Source organism: Rana temporaria, chromosome 4, assembly GCF_905171775.1.
Source record: "Rana temporaria chromosome 4, aRanTem1.1, whole genome shotgun sequence".
NCBI lineage: Eukaryota > Metazoa > Chordata > Amphibia > Anura > Ranidae > Rana > Rana temporaria.
Window position 1 is genome coordinate 148,534,167 of NC_053492.1, and position 18,340 is coordinate 148,552,506.

The 18,340-nt window shown below is 42.4% G+C and overlaps 1 protein-coding gene across 1 annotated transcript in view; it reads left to right on the forward strand.

The window, feature by feature from the left end:
• Positions 1 to 9,461: 9,461 nt before the first annotated feature.
• LOC120936656 (mediator of RNA polymerase II transcription subunit 12-like protein) overlaps positions 9,462 to 18,340 on the forward strand; it is a 96,122-nt gene continuing 87,243 nt past the window's right edge. The window contains exons 1-6 of the mRNA XM_040349163.1: positions 9,462 to 9,579; positions 10,062 to 10,234; positions 10,333 to 10,521; positions 11,140 to 11,214; positions 11,335 to 11,525; positions 18,055 to 18,216. Of these exons, the coding sequence (XP_040205097.1) occupies positions 9,573 to 9,579; positions 10,062 to 10,234; positions 10,333 to 10,521; positions 11,140 to 11,214; positions 11,335 to 11,525; positions 18,055 to 18,216 (797 nt within the window). The 5' untranslated portion in view covers positions 9,462 to 9,572. The remainder of the gene's footprint in view (positions 9,580 to 10,061; positions 10,235 to 10,332; positions 10,522 to 11,139; positions 11,215 to 11,334; positions 11,526 to 18,054; positions 18,217 to 18,340) is intronic.

The following is an 18,340-nucleotide window of genomic DNA, read 5'->3' on the forward strand; positions in this document are numbered from 1 at the left end:
CTTTAGGGCATCCGCTGAGGACTTCTATATTTATGTATTTTCAATGTTGCCCTCAGACCCTTTCTCATCTGTACAATATTTAAAAAAAAGATGTTGCCTGCCCCCAACAGAAATGCCTTCTTTGACCGTAAGTTGTCTATTAGCCTTAAAATGGCTAGAATTTACCAAGAAGATTTGTCCCTCCACCATAAAATTTAATGGGACTGGCCTTTAGGTTCGGATTCGGTGAATTTCGAACAAGATTCACTTAACCACGGGCAAATCGAATCTGGGTATTAATACTTCTGTCATTAAAAATATTTCAGGAAAACGGATACATACACAGATACATTGCATATATGGGAGCTGTTTTATCTGCCAAAGGATTTGTAATTGAGATCTACTCAGATCTGCCACACGGGGACCTAATTTATTTCCTGCTGCAATTGTAACACCTAAGGCAGCTAACCTGTGGATTTGTGCAAGGTACCTGCGCTTTCCCATAAACTTCTATGATGTCCCACGGTTTTGGTGCAGTTTCAGAAAGTACACCAGAGATGTGGCATGCAGAAGTTCTGGTGCAAAATGGCAGGACCTCATAGACGTCTATGAGAAAGTACAGCAAACCTGCACAAAAAATGCAGGTTAGCTGCTCTTTAGAAAAAGGCAGTTGCAGGTCTTGTCCCTCCCCCAGCCTCTGACTGGACAGTCAAAGGAGACGTAGCACACTGAGGAGCTCTCATCTCTCTGTCTCTCTGCTCTCTCGTATCAGCATGCTCATTGCTCAATGCTAACACCCTGAGAGCCAGCAGGAGAGTGTGGGCTGAAGTCACCCTTAGCAGTGGGACTGTCCTCTATGCCTCTTTGAGAGGACATTTTGCATTACTGTAGACAGCTGAAAATAACTAGGCCCAAAGTGAGGCAAGGTATACTCACAATCTCGAACAGCTGATGATGACTGCAGGCAGCTGAAGATAGCCAAGTCACTGTAGGCTGGCAGTGGAACAAGAATAGGGGCTGGATGATCCACATGGAACTTCAGGAGCAGGACCAGCACACGGGAGATGATTCTCTATGCTTAATGGCGGGAAAACGAGGGCAAAGTGCACACATGTAAAATTCTAGCAAGCAAATTACATAAATGCTTGGTTCCATTAACTTTCCTCAGCGTTAACCCTCACTGCAATGAAATCAGCTGTCTTGGGAAATTTGAAAAGGCCTCCAACAGCACCAACTGTAAGGTAGCTCCTGGAGCTGCAGCCTGACTTGCCTTACTCACTAAGTGAGTCTTCAGAAATTGGGTCACACCAGAGACTGTGTCATGGCTCTGGACCTTGAAAGTGCTCTTTGACTAACTCACACAGTAAATAATGGTCTGGAAAGCATCCCATTGCACAGCCAAGTGTGCCAAAGTCACATTCCAGGCTAGCCCCACAATTTTTCAGCCTACAGCTTCCAAAGCTGTTTCTGATGACTTGCTAATCTAGCTTTCTGCTTTGTAAAGACTAGCTCAATTTTGGAAATTTTGGATGAAGTCACTTAAGGAAAAAAGTTTAGAGATGTATCAAGAATTGTGATTGCAGTCAATAAAAAAGGAAATATTTAAAAATAAAAGGCTATCTAAAGTATAGTTGGACTTTTTTCAGCATTCTAGTAAAAAATAAGGCATGACAGAGGTGAGGTTACCTAAGGGACATTTTCTTAATTTGCCAGTGTCCCTACCTCCTGTGTGTGAACGTACAGTAGACTGTTTCAGAATTCCTGTGTCACTCAATGGAAAATAAAAACAAAAATACATAATTTTACTGTGCTTTTAAAATAACATAATCAATAAAATAAAAAAAGACTTGCAAAGTAAAGTCCCACCAAATACAGGCTCATTTGTTAGACAGTTTAAATGTAGTTGTACATGTACTTTTAATGTAGTGTTTTAAATATTTTACTGTCATCCATAAAGTCTTGTCTAGATTTTATGACAAGCACAGTAAAAATGGAATTCAATTATGTTAAGTGATATTTAGCATGTCAAATGCATTTTAACTGATGCAGTACTGTAGGTGTTATCTATTGAAAGAGGCTGTTAAAATGACAGATGAGTGATCAGGAGACACCTTTTTCTAAGCCAATAATTATGGCTTTGGAACAAGGTTGAAAAGGGCCCGGTAGATGTAGAAATAAATGATTATGTACACTTATTAGTTACACTGATAATTTATTTTTATTTTTTAAACAACTATAAATTGTACAGAGACCCTGCAAGCCTGAAAAATGAAGTGAGGTATAATCCAATATAATGAACCCGTGCTTACATTAAAGGAAACGCATACTGAATCTCTGCCATTGCTGGCTTCCTTCAAAAAATGCCAATTGCCTGGCAGTTTTCAGTCATTTACCGGTACAATCATACAGCAAATAAAGTACGGGTGGTGGCAGAACTGCTAAGATTAGTCACTCAAAAAGTTTTGAAACCATTAGCTGAGTAAAACAGTAACTAACAGTCCACATTGTGTTGGGTGGGCTTTTAACATAATGGTACAGCTACCTCTCAAAGCGCCCTTGCCCAGTTTTGTCACGTACGTGATCTCACGATCGTCACTTTATCACCACAGCCGCTATCTTTCATTCAGTCTTTTTCTAGTTTAACATCCCAGGAGGTCCTAATTGGCTGGTCTTGAATGGCATAACACTTGTGCATGCACAAGTCAGTTAAAGCATTACTACAGAACTTACCACCTACACAGAAACATAGAAGAGTGGCAGCAGAAAAAATAGCAAGTGGTCCACTGAGTCTTTTTACATTTATATATACAGTGTATATATATATATATATATATATATATATATATATATATATATATATATATATATTGATACATATGTGACAGTAGGAGCTAGACACAGTTTGCTGGACACAGGGTATGCACATTTGCGAGGTGCAAGACTACAGAGCGTAGATGTGGACTGGAGAAGACTGCTTTTGCAGCTTTCTCCAGGTTTTGGTATTTTGACATGGGGCTCTGTAGTTTGGAGATTCCACAGTGTCTGGGGTGGGACGGGATCTCCAACCCTGTATCCAGATTTTGTGGATGATCAGCAGGGTGTGTGCTCAGGTGAGCACAGCCCTTTATAATGAGAGTGTGGGAAGACCTCATGGCTCCCAGTTGGAGACAGTTCCACACTAAGAAACAGGTCTCCAGAAGTCAGAGAGGCCGTAGGAGACAGCCAGAATGTTGGTGACTGCAAGAGACAGCCAGAATGTTGGTGACTGCAAGAGACAGCCAGAATGTTGGTGACTGCAAGAGACAGCCAGAATGTTGGTGACTGCAAGAGGCAGAGATGTAGACGCTAAAGGGAAGCTGTCTACATTGAAGAGTCCGCTGGTCTGGCTGACCAGGATAAAGTGCAGAAGTACTGCTACAGAGAGCCATGTGGGCTAGCATTTTCTGTTCTGTTCTGTGTATTTGATGGAGAAGAACCCCCTGCGTGGGAAACCTTTGTTTGGACTTTTATTTTGTTTCCTTTTATAAAAAATGGGCTACCATGCCCTTAAATATAGTTCCTGACTGGCTTGAATCACTGGAAAAATGTATCTACCACGAGAGCTAACAACCCCCATCTTACAATATAGATAGAATGATAGATAGATAGATAGATAGATAGATAGATAGATAGATAGATAGATAGATAGATAGATAGATAGATCTCTATATATATATATATATATAATTAATTTTTTACTTTTTTGTGAGTATAGATCTATGTTTGTCCCAGGAATGTTGGAATCCACTTACTGTTGAATGACATATTACTTCTGCTGGAAGTTTATTCCAAGCATCAATTAAACTTTCAGTAAAAAAAAAAAATACTTTCTAAGATTCGTTTTGAACTTTCCCCCTGCAGTCTAACCCATAAGGACTAGTTTACGCTTGCTTCAAAACAAGGCTTCAGACAGGCTTTGTTAAAGCTCTCCGAATGCCAGTCAAAGCTCCTGTCACTAAATAAAATGGTTAGCTTACAGTCCTGTTTACACCTGATTTGCTTCAGCTTTGCTTCAAAAATTATACTCCATGTAGTGTGAATCAAAGGGTCTTCAAAGCCTCCATAGAAGTGTATGGCAAAGCTCCCTTGAAGCTCGCTTGAAGCACCTGAAGCTTTAAAGAGGCTTTAATTCAGCTTTGCTTTGTTTTGGAGAAATTGCAGGTAAGAGATACGCACACACACACACAAACACACACACACACACACACACACACGGCATCTGCCAAGCTTCAACAAAGCTTCAAAAGAGCATCAACAAAGAATCACTAAAGGTTCACCGAAGCACCACCAAAGCTTAATCGAAATGCCACCAAAGCTTCATCAAAGCACCAACGAAGCAATAAAAACACATCATAAAAGCATGTTGAAGAGGTAGGCGCTTTAATGTGTGTGTTGAAGCAGAAGCAGGTCATGTTTTCAGGCTTTCCATTTTTTTGCACAGGTGATTTGATCAGTTTCACTGTCTTAGTAATTACCACAGCTGTTTCATCTGAGGTAAATCCTGAAAACGTGACCTGTTGGTAGTACTTGAGGACTGGAGTTGAGAAACATTGCTTTAAGTTACGCTCATAGCTGAATGGGTCCAAAAAGCTCCCCCTTCCAAGAGATATAATCACCAAACTGCTGTGCGCTCTCTTTAGAAGATCCAGAATTCCATACAAAAATGCATCATGTATTAAATATATATTTGTAATATAAAGATTTTTAAATTGTTGTTTTGTTCATAGCAGTTTCATCTGAGTTAGGGTCCATCAGGTATCTGGTGAACATTTGAGTAAAGGCTTGTTCACACTTGACTAATTTTCTAATGCTTAACAAAACCTATAGCATTAATATGGGCATTAGAATCGTGTTAATGAGTTTTAGTCCAGCCTAGATATCCCCATCTCAATAGAGGAACTAGAGTCAACACTAAAAACTATGAAAGAAGGGAAAGCCCCGGGACCTGATGGTTATACGATTAGATACTACAAGGAGTTTTTACCATATCTGAGTGAGCAAATGACAAAAGTTTTCAACGAGATGGGCCATTCTGCCGCATTCCCGCAGGAGGCCTTACTAGCTCATATTACAGTGATCCCTAAGGAGGGGAAGGACCCGGCGGAGTGCGGCAGTTATAGACCAATCTCGTTGTTAAACTCTGACCTGAAATTGTTCACAAAGATATTAGCCAGTAGGTTGCAGGTGTGGCTTCCGGATTTGATAGATAGGGATCAGGTAGGATTTATCCCTACGAGAGAGGCAAGAGATGGTACGATAAGGGCTCTGAATCTGATCCAGGGGGCATCTGAGGGGGGCATCCCTGCCGTGTTCCTAAATACTGATGCCGAGAAGGCTTTTGATAGAGTTAGTTGGAGGTTCCTGTTCTCGGTGCTGCGTCACGTGGGCCTAGGAGAAAATATGTTGGGATGGATTAGAAGCGTGTATACTGACCCACGTGCCGCGGTGAGGGTAAATGGGATATACTCTAAAATATTTACAACTTCAAATGGAACACGGCAGGGATGCCCCCTGTCACCATTGCTCTTTGTCCTGTCCTTGGAACCCCTTTTAAACAGAATCCGGCAAAATCCAGATATTCAGTGCATTCAGATAGGGGAGGGGAGTCATAAGGTAATAGCGTTTGCGGACGACCTGCTGTTTGCCATTTCAAAACCACATGTTTCTCTACCTATTTTGGTTCAAGAAATTGTAAGATTTGGAGAACTATCTAATTTAAAAGTAAATCAGACTAAATCTGAAGCATTAACTGTAGCAGTACCATCACAGATACGGATTACAATACAACAAAACTTCAGATTTAAATGGAAGACGGCGCTAAAATTTTTAGGTACCCTAATTCCGGCAAACATAAAAGAAACGTTTAAAATAAACTTTCCACCCCTCCTTAACTCTGTCAGAAAGCTTATGGAGAAATGGAAGATGGGAATACACTCATGGTTTGGCAGAAACAATATAGTGAAAATGAGTATACTGCCTAAAATAACGTATTTGTTTCAGACCCTACCGATTAAAATACCCTTGACCTTTCTCCGGCAAATAGACACGACTTTAATGAGTTTTGTTTGGAACGGGAAAAGGCCAAGGATAAAAAAAGAGGTGTTGAAACTTCCAAAGAGCTGGGGAGGGATGGCAATCCCGGATATAGCTAAATATTATCAAGCAGCCCACCTGACGAGGTTGGTAGATTGGTGTAGAAATAGACAATATAAAAGGTGGGTTGAGGTAGAACAGCAGATCTCCCCAGTGGCACTAGGTAGGGCACCCTGGTGCTATAAATTACTACCAAGTAAGTTGAAGCAACACCCCTTAATAGGAGCGACCTTGTCCGTCGCTGCTAAAATATGCAAAAACTCTAAATTTTCATCTACATACTCACCCCTATGCCCGGTACTGGGGAATCCAGGATTTATACCGGGGATGTCCGGAGCAATATATAACAACTTGAAAGGGAGGGGTAAAGTCCAGGTATCACATTTTTTGAAAACAGATAGGTGGCCATCAATGGTCGACCTGATGAGGGTAGGGGGAGAGTATGAGTTAAGTTTTTGGCAGGCGCTCCAAACTAGACATTTCCTAAGTACTTTGGGACATCCTTCTAATTTCCAGCGGCCACTGACAAAATTCGAAAAATATTGTGATGAGGAAGAACCAATACAGCGAGTGGGATCTAAAATGTATAAAATATTGAATGCTCCCCGGGAGGATTTTGTCCTTCCAGGAATCATTAAATGGGAAAGAGATCTGGAGATAACCTTCTCACAGGCCCAACGGAAACAAATAGTATTTCTGGCATTATATTCATCTGTATCAACACGTATCCAGGAATGCAATTACAAATTACTGTCGCAGTGGTACTACACTCCAGTAAAGTTGCATAAACTTTCCAATGAGAATTCAGAGAACTGCTGGAGATGTGGGCTGGAGCAGGGGACCCTGCGACATATATTTTGGGACTGCGTAAAGGTGAAGGATTACTGGAAGGAGGTGCGTAGAATAGGACAAAAATTTACGGAATTTCAGATTCCAGATGACCCAGCCTTCTTCCTCCTCCATAGCTCACAGATTCCAGTAGGGGAGTATCAAAAGTCGGTTCTCCGACATCTGATAAATACAGCAAAAATGGGAATAAGTCTCCAGTGGAGAGATAGCAGACCTCCCTCCGTAGCGAGATGGCTTAATAGGGTCAGGGAAACTGGAGCTATGGAGGACTTGATGCTTTCGTCTAGGAACAGAAGGGAACAGTACGTAGAAACATGGGCAAGTTGGAATAAGTTTATATATACAGAAGAGGGGAGGAGACTATCAGAAGAGGGACGAGAGGCGAGGGAGCCCAACTGATTAGAAGTTAGTCGAAGATGGGGAAGACTGGACGCGGGAGAGGATATATGAGTCGGGTGGGGGGGGAAGGAGAGAGAGAGGAATTTGGGTCCCTTTTTTTTTTTTTTTTTTTTGTGTTTGTTTGTTTGTTTATGTTTTTGTTGCTTGGTTTGTGATGGTGCTGTGTAGTTTGGGAGATCCCCACCTAAGGGGTTAGATATATAAGGGCATACTGATAACGGGGAAACAGATGGGAGGAGACGTTTGAAGTACATACACTTTGATCTAGAGGAGCAGACAAAGTAGGGCAAATTGATAATGAAGGTATTTAAGAGTAGGGTGGAAAATTAAGTGGCTATAACTATGTTTTTGGACTTGTGTTTGTTTACCTTCTGAAGAGATATTATGTTTAGACTAATGTAATGTATGGTTGTATTTGATTGAATGATAATCTCATGTGACCTTGTTATAAAAGAAAAAAGAAAAATAAAAGAAAAAAAATGAGTTTTAGTATGGGCATTAGACTGCAAGTATACAAGCTTTTAATGACAAGTTAAAAATGCTCCCCAAGCCCTATGCGCAGTTTTGAAGAATTTGATGAGCATTAAGGTGCGCTAAAGCCGCTCCACAAATGCCTAATTTTAAATGAGCAGTAACTTCTTTTAGCGCCCGTAACAGCCCTGCAAACGCCTGCCAGAGCATTTGCGTTACCATAGACTGGAATGAGAGGCATTGAAAGGCTTCAGGCGCCTACTGACTAGACATGAGGCTTCAGTTTGGAAATGAAGGGACGCTAATGCACTGTGTGCTGTCCATTGTATCATTTGAATAGGCGATTGATGGGTGTTTTTAACACCCCCTCAAATGTCTGCTTTTAATGCCAGCGTGAACTTAGCCTTAAAGCAGTTATAAACCCAGAAATGAAAAAAAAAAATACAAATAAAAACCTGCAAGACAAAGGCATAATGAGTTAGTATGACTAGCATACTAGCTCATTATGAATTACTTACCTTAGATCAAAGCCCCGAAGATGTCCTTGTCTCCCCCTATGGCCACAGACATCTCTCCGGAAGGTCACTTCTGGGTATCACCGCTCTGGTGCTCTGATTGGCTGGAGCGGCGATGACATACGCGCGGGAGCCGTCAAAGCCGGCATTAACCATTGAGAAAACCGGCATTCTCAGTGCAACTGCGCTGTTGTCTACGGCGCACATACAATGGTATATTCCTTTTGGCAAATATCTCCTAAACCGTGTAGGTTTAGGAGATATTGCAAACACCTACAGATAAGCCTTAATCTAGGCTTACCTGTAGGTGTAACTTCAAACAGAGTGTTTACAACCACTTTAAAGTGGTTGTAAAGGCAGAAGGTTTTCTATCTTAATTCATTCAATGTATTAAGATAAAAAGCCTTCTGTGTGCAGCAGCCCCCCTAACACTTACCTGAGGTCCTTTTCTGTCCAGCGATGTCCACGGGCCGTCCGAGATTCTCCTTCCTGATTGACACAGCAGTGGCACCATTGGCTTCCACTGCTGTCAATCAATGTCAGCTAGCCAATCAGGGGAGAGAGGGGGCTGGGCCGGGTCGGGGTTCCGTGTCTGAATAGACACAGGGAGCTGTGACTCAGCTCGGGTGCCCCCATGGCAAGCTGCTTACTGCGGAGGCACTAAAGAGGAGGGAGGGACCAAGAGCACCAAAGAGGGACCGGAGAAGAGGAGGATCCGGGCTGCTCTGCGCAAATCGCAAATCCACTGCAACAGAGCAGGTAAGTATAACATGTTTATTATTTTCATAAGGAAAAAAAATAGCCTTTACAATCACGTTAAGGAATATTTAGGTTATTTAGGTTCACCACTAGAAGTGAAGACTGTTTTTGGCTATTGATGTGGCAGCCATTGATTTAGGTGTCGATTTGCAGGTAACACTATATTAATTCAAAGCTAATGTATACTCTTTAGTGTGTGTTTGTATGTAGGCAGGGGCAGAGTTTTGCATGTGTGTGGGGACTGATTTATTGTATGTGTAAATGATAAATTACGGTTTAATTAAAGGTTCTTTTGTAAAATGAAATGTTAATTACACATTATAATATTTAATAAAACCATGTCATTTTTTTTATCCCATAGGAAAGCTAGCACCTGTTGTATTTTCCTCCTGTGACAGACATCTTTTGGCAGCTGCTCATAACAGCATTGAAGTGGGAGCCGTGTTTGCTGTCCTCAAAGCAATTCTCATGCTAGGTGTGTTTGGCGGTTTTCTGCTTTTAGTATGTATGTGCTCTATCCTATCTTTACATAAAAAAAATGTAGAGATGAACTTAAGAAAAGTGGAGATGATACAGATACAAACCATTCAGAGATCTACACTGAAATTGATGCTTTTTTGATGATAGATATCTAGTACTGCTGAGCTCATTGAGTCAGTTTTTCAATTGCCTTTTATAGAAATAAATAAGAGCATTTTTGGCAATCATCAAGTATTTTGTGGCAAAGACATGTAGACATTTTGAATATATTCTCCACTGTGATTAAAGAATGCTGCTGGCGCTGAAAGTCTGACCTTTTGACTTTGAAAATGTGTTTGTAGCAACAGAGATCATTTGTTCATTGGCCTTATATCACCCAATATGCAGTTTTATGTTTTTTTGCCTCCTTTGTCCATGTCTACACCTCCACTTAGTGGTGATCTAGTTAATAGCAAGCCTTAACGCTTTTTTTTCTAGGAGATGCTGCACTTGGCATTAATATTAACTCTTCTAAGCACAATAAAGTCCCAGAAAGTGACGGGATTGTAAATACAGAAACATCCATGCAATCCGTTGGAAAACCATTCACAACCGAGACCGCAAGTTTAAGCGAATATGCAAAATATGTTCTAAGGACAATTTGCCAACAGGTAAAGATGTTTTCTGATGGATTTAGTTAGAACTTGACTGTAAGCAATTTAGACCTGTATTTTTACGGCACTGATTTTTTTTCTCTATTGGAGCTTAGGAGTGGGTTGGAGATCACTGCTTGAAGGAACCAGAGAGGCTGTGCACAGATAAAGATCTCATTTTAGATCCTGTTCTTTCTAATAAGCAAGCAAGCAAACTACTACAATTAATATGTTATCCTCATGAGATAAGAGAGACACTAGAAGGAGACAACATTCAGCAGCTTCACATCAAGAGAATCCTACAGGTAGGAAAGTTGGATAATGGTTAGGCCAAAAGTTGTGGTTTTATGAACGCATGGTGTGCTTCTATGGATTTATCAGTTTTTTAAAGTGGAGGTCCGCCAAAAAAAAAAAAAAAAATTAAAAGCCAGCAGCTACAAATACTGCAGCTGCTGACTTTTAATATATGGACACTTACCTGTCCAGGGCGTGTTGGCAGCTGAAGACGATCTGTCGGCTCTCGGCTGCTGCTGCCGCCACCCTCGGTAAGGGAAACAGGAAGTGAAACCGTGCGGCTTCACTTCCTGGTTCCCTACTGGGTATGCGCGAGTCGAGCTCCTCATACTCACTGGTCCCTGCTGTCTTCTGGGACCAGTTTGTCTCCCAGAAGACAGCGGGGGAGGTCAAAGTAGGCGCCGGAAGTGGCGTAGGTCACCGCGATGACCGCAGTGATCTATGCCAGAAAGTGGGAGCAAATAACTGTATTACACAGGAATCTACTCCCTCCTCCCCCATGAAATGTGCCAAATGTGGCACCGGAGGGGGAGGAGTCCAAAAAGTTGATGTTCACTTTAACCATTTTTACCCATCAGAACCAAGGTTTATGTAATGCTAACAGCCTATTTTTATTTCTCTTTACCTAGAATCTTGAGCAGTGGACACTCAGGCAGTCATGGTTGGAGATCCAGCTGATGATCAAGCAATGCATGAAGGAACCTGTTAGTACTTTATCTCTAGACTCCACATAACATTGTATGTAATAGGGATCATGACGTTTTACTAGCTAGAATATGAAGAAAGCAGTATTATTAAACCATTCATCTCTTCTGTTTTTACAGGCATCTAATTCAGTGAATGAGATGAATACACTTTTGGATAATATTGCAAAAGCAACAATAGAAGTGTTCCAACAATCTGCTGAGCTAAACAGCACTTTGAATAATCCGGGCAATGGTCTCTTTAGTGCGAACTGTGCAGGACATGCTGAGACTAACAACACAAGGCACAACATGAAATCTGCCATCCTCAGGTAACTCAGTCTAATTGCAACTACCTTTTATCTATTTAGGGTGCAGGAAAAGTACAAATGTTCAGGAAGAATTATCACAATTTATTTATAAATAAGTGACAAAATATGCGTTGTGCTTAAACAATACAAGTAAGAGGCAGATAGCACTAAAGGCAGTATAGCGGACCTTAAAGCGGAGGTTCACACTAAATGTCAACTTTGTCTTATTCATACCACTAGCCATCCTGTATGTATAATCCATCGTTTTTTTAATTTTTTTATCTGATTCAGTGGCGGCTGGTGCTCAAAATTTTTGGGGGGGCGCAAAGGACAAAAAAAATTGCAGTCTCACTGTGCCCAAACGCAGCCATGGTTACATGCCATCAAATGCAGCCACTGTGCCATCAATTCGCACCACTGTGCCATGCCATTAAACGCAGTCACTGTGTCATGCCATCAAATGCAGTCACTGTGCCATCAATTCGCACCACTGTGCCATCAATTCGCACCACTGTGCCATGCCATTAAACGCAGTCACTGTGCCATGCCATCAAATGCAGTTACTGTGCCATCAATTCGCACCACTGTGCCATCAATTCGCACCACTGTGCCATGCCATTAAACGCAGTCACTGTGCCATCCATTGTCACCACTGTGCCATGCCATTAAACGCAGCCACTGTGCCATACATTGTCACCACTGTGCCATACATTGTCACCACTGTGCCATACATTGTCACCACTGTGCCATGCCATTAAACACAGCCACTGTGCCATACATTGTCACCACTGTGCCATGCCATTAAACGCAGCCACTGTGCCATACATTGTCACCACTGTGCCATGCCATTAAACACAGCCACTGTGCCATCCATTGTCACCACTGTGCCATACATTGTCACCACTGTGCCATGCCATTAAACACAGTCACTGTGCCATCCATTGTCACCACTGTGCCATGCCATTAAACACAGCCACTGTGCCATCCATTGTCACCACTGTGCCATACATTGTCACCACTGTGCCATGCCATTAAACGCAGCCACTGTGCCATCCATTGTCACCACTGTGCCATGCCATTAAACGCAGCCACTGTGCCCTTTAATGGTCGCCGCTGTGCCAATTGTCCCCACTGTGCCCTGTAAATTGCGTTCTCCCCCCCCGCCCGGCACTTACCTTTACTGGAGTCAGGCATCCACGTCCCACGATGTCTTCTCCCGCCCTCGATGACTGACAGGCGTCTCAGCCAATCAGGTTACAGGTAGCCAGAACCGGCCAACGTGATTGGCTGAGACGCCTGTCATCTTATTCAAGGGGCGTACAGTCTGTGCGCTCCGAGAATAAGCTTCCGGGACCCGAGGGCTGTATTGGGAAAGCCTATCAGAGCCGTTGGCTTTGATAGACATTTCCGTACAGCCAACCAGCTGGCGTTATTCAGATGGCCGGACATTGAGCGCCGACCATCTGAATAACAGCGGATGCTGAATCTATGTTATTTCACTCAGTGGCGGTGAGAGCCAGAGGGGGCGGCGCTCCAGCGCCCTCTATGGACGAACCGCCACTGATCTGATTGCTTACCTTGATTCGGCAGCATTTTGTGTTGTTTCAGGGATCCTTTCCCCGCGGGAGTGGGCGTGCCTTTACAATTCCCCGGCTGAGCGCGATGTCTCCTGGGAGTGATGTGTCGAGACTCCCAGGAGACGCGCTGTAGTGTAATCACAACGGGGCGTGACCTTCTCAGTACGCCGGCCGTTGTGATGGCAACTGTGTAGTGTTGACGGCGACGCTCGCCGTCAACACTGCACATGCGCGTGATAGAGCGGTGAATGCTGGGCCGTCAGCATTCACCGTATCCCGGAAGGAAATCCTGGTGGGCTTCAGATTGCCCACAGTCAAGATGGAAACCTCCATCTATGAATTTTTTAAAATATCTTTTGCGGGTAAAAGACAATGCTGGTGGCTGCAATACTAGGACAGGTGAGTACACGATTTGCAAAGGTAACAGCGGGAGAATCATCTGAAAAAAAAAAAACTTATTCCCGCGGAACCCCCGCTTTAAATGAGCTTATGTATCAAGTGTAGCCCCAGAAATTATATAGTGACAATTAAATCACAGTGTTAAGCCTCATACACACGATCGGACTTCCAGCTGACTTTTCTGTGGATTTTGGTCCGAAGGGCGTTGGCCGTGAACTTGTTTTGCATACAGACGGCACAACATTTTCAGCCAACAAAACCTAAATATGTGTTTTTTCTGCTCTTTAGCACCACCCTTTGGGCAACTTCTGCTAATGTTGTTTTAATGTTTAACATTGGTTCTGAGAATGCGTGTTTGTACTTTGGATTTTAGTTGGACGGATTTGTGTACACACCATCGGATAACACAACGTAATAGATTTATTGTCAGACAGTTGGTGAGCATGAACAGCCAACATTTGTTGGATAAATGGAGTATGCCCGTGCTACCAAGGTGTGGGGAGGGGAATACGGCTGCAGCACTGAAAGTGTATCAAACCAAAAATAGTCAAAAAAGGGAGGTAATGCTGCGCTGTATAGGGTGAGTGGGAAAGGGACTAATTTAATATAACTAGTATTAAGAAATAGTGATCAGTCAATCAAAAGTAAAACATGAAGACATATGTTAAAACAAATGAAACATATGTAACACTCAAACAAATATAACGCCAAAATAAATGAACCTTAGAGTCGGTTCACACTAGGGCGACACGACTTCCAGCGCGACTTTCAGAGGCGACTCCGACACGACTTGAATATGAACCACAGGGCGATCTGGGGAGATTTACAACACAACTTGAAGTCGTCTCCAGGACAGGAGACTTTCCAGTGGCCAATAAAACAACAATCGGCTCTGGGAGAGGGAGGGGGAGGGAGGGGTTTGCCTGAGAAATGTATGTTATCTTCCTGGAAAGTCGCTTCAGTTAAGACAGTGATCCGACTTCTGAGGCGACTTCCATTGAAATCAATGGGTACAAATCGCCTACAAGTCGGATTGAAGTAGTACAGGAAGCTTTTCTGAAGTCGGATCGCCTTGAGTCGTGTGTATTAACACCGCTCCCATTCACTTCCATTGTTTTTCTCTACAGCGCGACTTGGGACGACTTGAGGCGACATGAAGTCGGATCGCAAGTCGCCCCAGTGTGAACCTGCTCTCAAAAAGATAAAGTGCTGAGTGCAATTATGCAAAAAACATGCATAACGAAAAAAGTCCTCAAATAGAATGTTATATTCAAAAATCTTCAATATTGCAACAATGTATAAACTGCAGTATTCATGTGCAAACAGCAACAACATAAAGTGCCAGTGCTGGTGTCAAGATGCCAACGTGGATATCAAATAGGAAAGTGCTCCTTTTCCCCTTGTGATTAGTGAGGATGTCCCCTTACCTTACTGCTGTTAGGTAACAGCATATAAAGATCTTTCTAGGTACAAGCGGCACACACTCCAGCTGTTTCCTGGTGAGGCGTCTCTTGATACTGTTTAACCTAGGACTCTAAACAGAGTCTCCCTGCGGGGCCCCATCTGATATCTCAGCAGCGATCCTCACAAAGGGAGATACATACGCCAATTAAAATATTTATTGATAAAAAACACAAATCAGAGTACTCACAATAAAGTGCATAAAAATCAGCATAAAACGAGCAGCATGCTCACACGCGTCACCTCCGGTGCCTCTGGAAAAGGAGCACTTTCCTATTTGATATCCACGTTGGCAACTTGACACCAGCATTGGCACTTTATGTTGTTGCTGTTTGCACATGAATACTGAAGTTTCTACATTGTTGCAATATTGAAGATTTTTGAATACAACATTCTATTTGAGGACTTTTTTCGTTATGCATGTTTTTTGCACAAATTGCACTCAGCACTTTATCTTTTTAAGGTTTATTTATTTTGGCTTTATATTTGTTTGAGCGTTACATATGTTTCATTTGTTTTAACATATGTCTTACATGTTTTACATTTGATTTACTGATCACTATTTCTTAATACTAGTTATTCACTTAGGGCCAGATTCACAACCAGCGGGCGCAACGTAACTTTTCTGATTTAAGTTACACCGCCGCAAATTACACAAGTTAGTGCCCGATCCACAAAACACTTACCTGGAAATTTGCAGCGGTGTAACTTAAATCCGTCTGGCGCAAGGCGGGCCCAATCGAATGGGGCGAGTCCCATTTAAATTAGGCGCGCTCCCGCGCAGGACGTACTGCGCATGCTACGTCGGGTAAATTACCCGACGTGCATTGCGCTAACTGACGTCGCACCGACGTCATTTGCTTAGACGTTAATGTAAATGACGTCCAGCACCATTCACGGACGTCTTACGCAAACGACGTTGATGTTTAAATTTCGACGCGGGAACGACGGCCATACTTACCATGGCTTAAGAGAACTAGGGCTCAGCCCTAGTTTTACGCGGCGTAACTCGACGGAAACTACGTAGATTTAGATCGACGGGACGTTCGGGACGTTCGGGGATCGCCGTAAGTCTTCATTTGCATATTCTACGCCGGCCGCAATGGCCTCGCCACCTAGCAGCCGGCCTAGAATTGCATCCTTAAGATCCGACAGTGTAATTCAATTACACCTGTCGGATCTTAGGGCTAGCTATGCGTAACTGATTCTATGAATCAGTCGCATAGTTAGAAACAGAGATACGACGGCGTATCAGTAGATACGCCGTCGTATCTCGTTTGTGAATCTGGCCCTTAGTCCCTTTCCCACTCACCCTATACAGCCAACATTTGTTGTCGTTAATTCTGCCAACAATTGTCTGATGGAACATACACACTGTTGGATTATCCGACGCAACACGTCCATCAGACAATTATGGCCAGAAATTTGGATTGTGTGTACGGGCCTTTAAACTTTATTAGAAAATATCAGAATCTCCAAATAACTGAAAATTTGTGCGAATATTAATTTGGAACTAAACAAACCACACGTGTCTAATGTTTAAAAGCGCACATGCTTCTGTCACGGCAGCCATTATTTCTGGTGAGTTTGAAGGTAGTGGACACGTAAGCCTCGTACACACAATCCAATTTTATGGCCATAATTCGACCATGTGTATGCTCCATTAGACAATTATTGGCTGAATTAACGACAACAAATGTTGGCTAGGAGGGGGGGTGGGGGTTAGGCAGCGACTGCAGCATTGGGAACATGTTACATGTTCCACTCTAAAAGTAGGTGGAACATATAACATGTTCCCAAACGTGTAATTATGTTTTAATGATGATGGCTTTTTTACTTACAATGTAATTTGGGAATGGTAATCAACTGTATGACCTATCTTAACCACTTGCTGTCCATAGGCCATTTATAAAATGTCCTGCACTTGATTTAAAGTGGTGGAGCTTGGTATAACTTTTTTCAGCTGTGATTGGCTGTTCAGTAAAAATGATCCAGGTGGCTCTTCAGCCACCCAATCATTTTTACAGTAGTAAGTGTAGGCAGGTTGCCTAAAGTATGTTTACTAGACTGATGGCTGGCCCATGTTGGAGAAGGGGTTCAAATTGTGTGCTGCTGTTCCCAGGGTTTATCAGTTGCAATGGAGGGATGTGGAGACATTGGGGGCTTGATTGGCCCATAAAGAGAAGCTGTTGGTTCCCTGTTTCTGTGCCCACAATTCTGTGAACAGCTGGGCAACAAATAAGAAAAGCAATTAAAACATTTCTATATACTCCAAATCTTTCTGCACATGCACGTGAATGCTGACATGGCATTGGACCTGCATGTGTATTTAAAAAGTGATTTCACCACACATGTAAGGTATAGTCGCAAATGTCAGAGGCCAATGTTTTTAGGGCCATGATCCATGGTCAAATCTAAATTTTGCCATTTTATGAGTACGCACAATTATGACAATCTCTGACTGTTTTGGTATCTATTTACTTTACTTTATTTTACCATAACATTGGTATTATGTTATGTTTGTGTGTTTTGTGTGTTTTTTCTAGTGAAAAATGTTAATTTGAAAACGGAACTCCATAATAAGCAAATATTGTCTAACTACAAGAGATATGTCTTACTTAAATCTTGGTGTGCTTTGTGTATTTGTCCAGATCTTCGCAGTGATCCAGTGTGAAACTTTGGCTCTATGCAGGAGCTTCCTGTAATGAAGACCAATCACTGCTGCTCTTTCTCCTTGTGCTGGGTGACTGGTCTTATATCTGTCCTCATCTAGTTTTCTAAAGGCAGCCTGTAGTGGGTGGACCTGCTGGGTTCCTCCCACAGCTCTGCTGTCTGCACAAGCTATGTACAGCACAGTGATGATGTCACTGCTACTTTTACAATGTAATATCTAGATCTGCAAAGGCATTTAGTATACACAAAGTGGATTTATGTAATTTGTGGCTATTGAGGAATATACTGTATTTAAATCAGTTTATATGCCCAGAGTTCGGATTTAACATATGTGTAAAAAATTCATTGACCCAGAAGAAAAGTGGTTAACGGTTGCTCTGCTTTAACTATGGTTAGTTGTCTACATGTAAACAAGCATGATTTTTGTGTGCTGGTTTTAGCGCATCTGAACGGAGAGGTGTCTGGCTTGTGGCACCTCTGATTGCTAAATTGCCCACTTCGGTTCAAGGCAGAGTATTAAAGGCAGCTGGAGAAGAACTTGAGAAAGGACAACATTTGGGCTCATCCTCCAAAAAAGAACGGGACAGGCAAAAGCAAAAAAGGTAATATATTATTTTTCTTTCCGTTAGATGTGCTCACAGTCCAGTGACAAGACAGTTGGTATGAACCTATTATAAAGCACCATTAACCTCCCTGGCGGTATGATTCTGTCAGAAAAAACATGCT